The 3,497-nt window shown below is 43.8% G+C and overlaps 1 protein-coding gene across 1 annotated transcript; it reads right to left on the bottom strand.

The window, feature by feature from the left end:
• Nucleotides 1–2,042: 2,042 nt before the first annotated feature.
• Nucleotides 2,043–3,497, bottom strand: LOC139382334 (achaete-scute homolog 1b-like). Its single transcript, XM_071126302.1, has one exon. It carries the CDS (start codon nucleotides 3,440–3,442, stop codon nucleotides 2,831–2,833), a length of 612 nt encoding a protein of 203 aa, XP_070982403.1. The 5' UTR covers nucleotides 3,443–3,497; the 3' UTR covers nucleotides 2,043–2,830.

Raw genomic sequence — 3,497 nt, 5'->3', positions numbered from 1 at the left:
TAAAAAAAAATAAGAAATATCTACACATTATAAAACCTAATAAGAATGAGCGATCTATAACTGAAAATAGCCTAGCACCACAGACAAATGCTAACAAATGCTAATCGTAAATATGCATGCTAAATTGTAATGCATTACAGATGACAATGATAATGCTAATGCTAGCGGGAGTACGCAAGCTAGCTAGAAGGTTTAATACAAATGGTACATATTTACAACAGACACTATTTAACTCCAAACAACATCAGGATTTTGTCACTTACATTTAGCTGCACGCACAATAAAACATCAGAAAGAAAAACTATTTTTCTGAGAAAGTAGAATAAACAGGAGAGAAAAATGGAAACTACAGACTGCCTGAGGGCCTGCCTGGTCGGTATTATCATAAGTCTCAGGGGAAAAGACTGCTGATTGGCTAATACAATTAGAATAATTGGCGTGACCTTATTTCAATAAGAAAACCAAAAGAAAGTTAGGGTCTTGGAAAGGAGATGAGCTGGCCATTTTTACAATGGATATCAATGTCAACGGAAAGCAGCTATAACAAATTAAAAAGGAATATTAGCTGTCATTTCACAGTTTGATGTGACTGGGTTAGCTTTAGTTAGCTGTTGATTTAAAAAAAAAAATCCCCATTAGGCTACACTCTGGGGTCGCCTAGGGATAGAAACCTCAAGGTTCTTTGGCTTCACTGGGTAGGCTATATAGCTTAATGTATATATAACCTTTTTTAGTAAAAGGTTCTTTAATCTCGTCCAAAGAACCAAAAGGTTCTATATAGTGCCTCAAATAACCATTTTTTCTAAAAGTGTAAGGATAATGAGGCGCAAAAGCACACTCAATGTTGTGCACAATGGGGTGTGCTCCCCATTTCTCGGGAGATTGCAGTTTTGATTGGGTTCTATGTGCCCTGAAAAAACACAGTCAAATATACAAGTAGTCTACAACCCCTGTTTTTTTTTATTTTTATCTCAATCGACCAATAAGAATGTTTGACCCGCTGCATTGTCTTCCTGACGTTCCCTGAGCCATATTTCAAAGTGATTATAGGCCTACCCCTTTGAGGAAAGTGAATAGTAGGCTATATACCCCCCCCCCCCCCCCCCTCTCTCTCTCTCTCTCTCACCCTCCCACCCGATCTGCTCCAGGCCCTCTGGGTTGGGCAAAGAGAGAGAGCATGAAAAAGAAACAATGCAGTGCATGAAACATAATATTAATCTCCCTGTTCTCTATGCAGACAAAGCGCAAGGTGTATATGTACGTCTTTAAATGGTTATTGAGCACTCACACAGCTGCGCAGTTTTCCCTTGTGTGACGAAACAACTCTGTAAAAGGTCAGACTCAGCCTTTGAATAGAACCACAGAAGAAGTGTCTGTTTGCTCAGTGCAGAACCTCAGATATATTTGTATTTGATATATTTGAGTCTATTATATATACTAGTCATTTTACCCCTACCTATATGTACATAGCTACCTCAATTACCTTGTGCCACACTCCATGCACATCGACTTGGTACTGGTACTCCCTGTATATAGGCCTAGCCATGTTGTGTTTTACTCATTATTGTTATTCCTTATTCACTGTGTACTTATTCCTCATGTCACTTTCTATTTTCATTTTAATATTTTTTAATCTTTAACTTTAACTCTGCATTGTTGGAAAAGGGCCGTAAGTAAGAATTTCACTGTTAGTCTAAACCTGTTGTTTACGAAGCATGTGTCAAATACGATTTGATTTGAAATAGCCTATGTGTCAGGTGTGCCTACATAATAATCAAATCAGGTAGCCTATTATTTGTGAGCATGCCTGTCAGGCCTAAGCTACCTACTATTTGAGAAAGCTGATTACAAATAACCGTGTCCAGACAATAATGCAACAACAACCCACAATTTTATATAAATATAGTTATCTTTATTCATAAAAAAATGTTTACACAAAATATATCTGTTCAAATCTGAGTCATATGAGTCTACGAGAAACGGAGAGCAAGTGCATACATTGATAAAGGTCTCCATCCCACATAAAACCCTTCAATCTTTCACGGGAAGCTGTAGAGGTCTATTGCTGACCAATGGCTTGACACAGACATACTTGCCAATTTACTGTCCACTGGTCCAGTCATGGCTATCTCATGCGCACTCACGGTCAGCAAAGTGGCATTGTTCATTATTGCAGAACTTTGTTTAGTTTATCTCAATTAACAAAAAATAAGTATTTATAGGCTATTGAACAAATAAGAATTTCAATTTCAGACAATGGGCACCAAGTACATCTTCGATACAATCTTCCCAGCAGATGCAGGCAGTTAAAATAGGCCGTTTTGCTCTCATGTGAAACGGCCAATGACAGCAAAGTACTTGGGAGCCACAACCATGCACTTCCGCTGAAATACTGTGCAGTCTCCACAGCTGCTGTTTCATTCACTAATTCCTCGTATTCAAAGTCATCCATAAAGACGTAATTCCACGCGTCACCGAAGTGCAGTCTTTCGTCCTTCGACGCTTTGTCCATGAGTGCGCGAACAGTCTCTCTACCCTGTAATTCCGAAGGGAACCCACGCGCAGTTCGACTCTCTTGTCTCTTGTAGCATAGCAACCGTAACTCTGAGTTACTTTCCCCTCTCATTGCCTTGTACCTGCAGACGCTGCCTGGCGATGGGAGAGAGCGAGAAAGTCGGTGCCAAGAGTGTGTCCACGGGTGTCTCGCCTGCAGAGTGAATCAAATAACTTGTCATTCTTTTCAACTTTGAGTCCCTTTTGATTGAATACGCTCCTGTTTATACACGGGTGCTGTTGGGTGGTAACGACAATTAGGCGACCTGGGTGTGTCTCAGTATCTGTCGAACCAGGTGGTAAAGTCCAGCAGCTCCTGCTCCTCGGAGCTCAGGGGCTCATAGCTCCCCTCATCGGAGGAACAGGTGGAGTGGGGTGACTCCGGCTCGGCCGAGTAGCTGTTGGAGATGGTAGGGGAAGGCACCCCGCACTGGAAGGCGGCAGACACTGCATCATGCTCGTCTAGTAGCTGCTGCAGGGCTCGGATATATTCCACGGCGGACCGTAGCGTCTCCACTTTGCTCATCTTCTTGTTGGCTGCCCCGTTGGGCACGTGCTGACGCAGCGTCTGGAAGCCCATGTTGACTTGTTTGACCCGGTTCCTCTCGCGCTCGTTCCGCCGGGCCACGGCTACGGGCAGCTGCTGGGGGATGGAGTAGCCGAGTCCGTTAAAGCTGAGCCGCCGCTTGCAGCGCAGGAGCTCCGGAGAGCTGGAGCGCTGTCTTTTCAGCACCGTGGTCTTGCTTTGGTAGCCGGCTGCAATGGTGTCATTGGGGAGAGCGCACTCCTGGGCTGGGGCGTGCAAGGTAATGGTGGTGCGCCTCTCCATCAGTCCAAATGTGTATGCGTTCTGCGCCATTTGCGTGGTGGTGATGGTGGTAGTCTCCATGTTGGTTGGTGGTGAGACAGGGCTACTGACAGATGTGGGTTGCAACAGCGCAGCC

Source organism: Oncorhynchus clarkii, chromosome 2, assembly GCF_045791955.1.
Source record: "Oncorhynchus clarkii lewisi isolate Uvic-CL-2024 chromosome 2, UVic_Ocla_1.0, whole genome shotgun sequence".
Classification (NCBI taxonomy): Eukaryota; Metazoa; Chordata; class Actinopteri; order Salmoniformes; family Salmonidae; genus Oncorhynchus; species Oncorhynchus clarkii.
Note: the sequence above shows the minus strand (reverse complement) of the source record. Positions and strands in the feature narration are given on the sequence as shown.

Bases quoted from the DNA above. Each gene is read 5' to 3' on its own strand.
- LOC139382334 (XM_071126302.1), bottom strand. From the start codon at position 3,442: ATGGAGACTACCACCATCACCACCACGCAAATGGCGCAGAACGCATAC.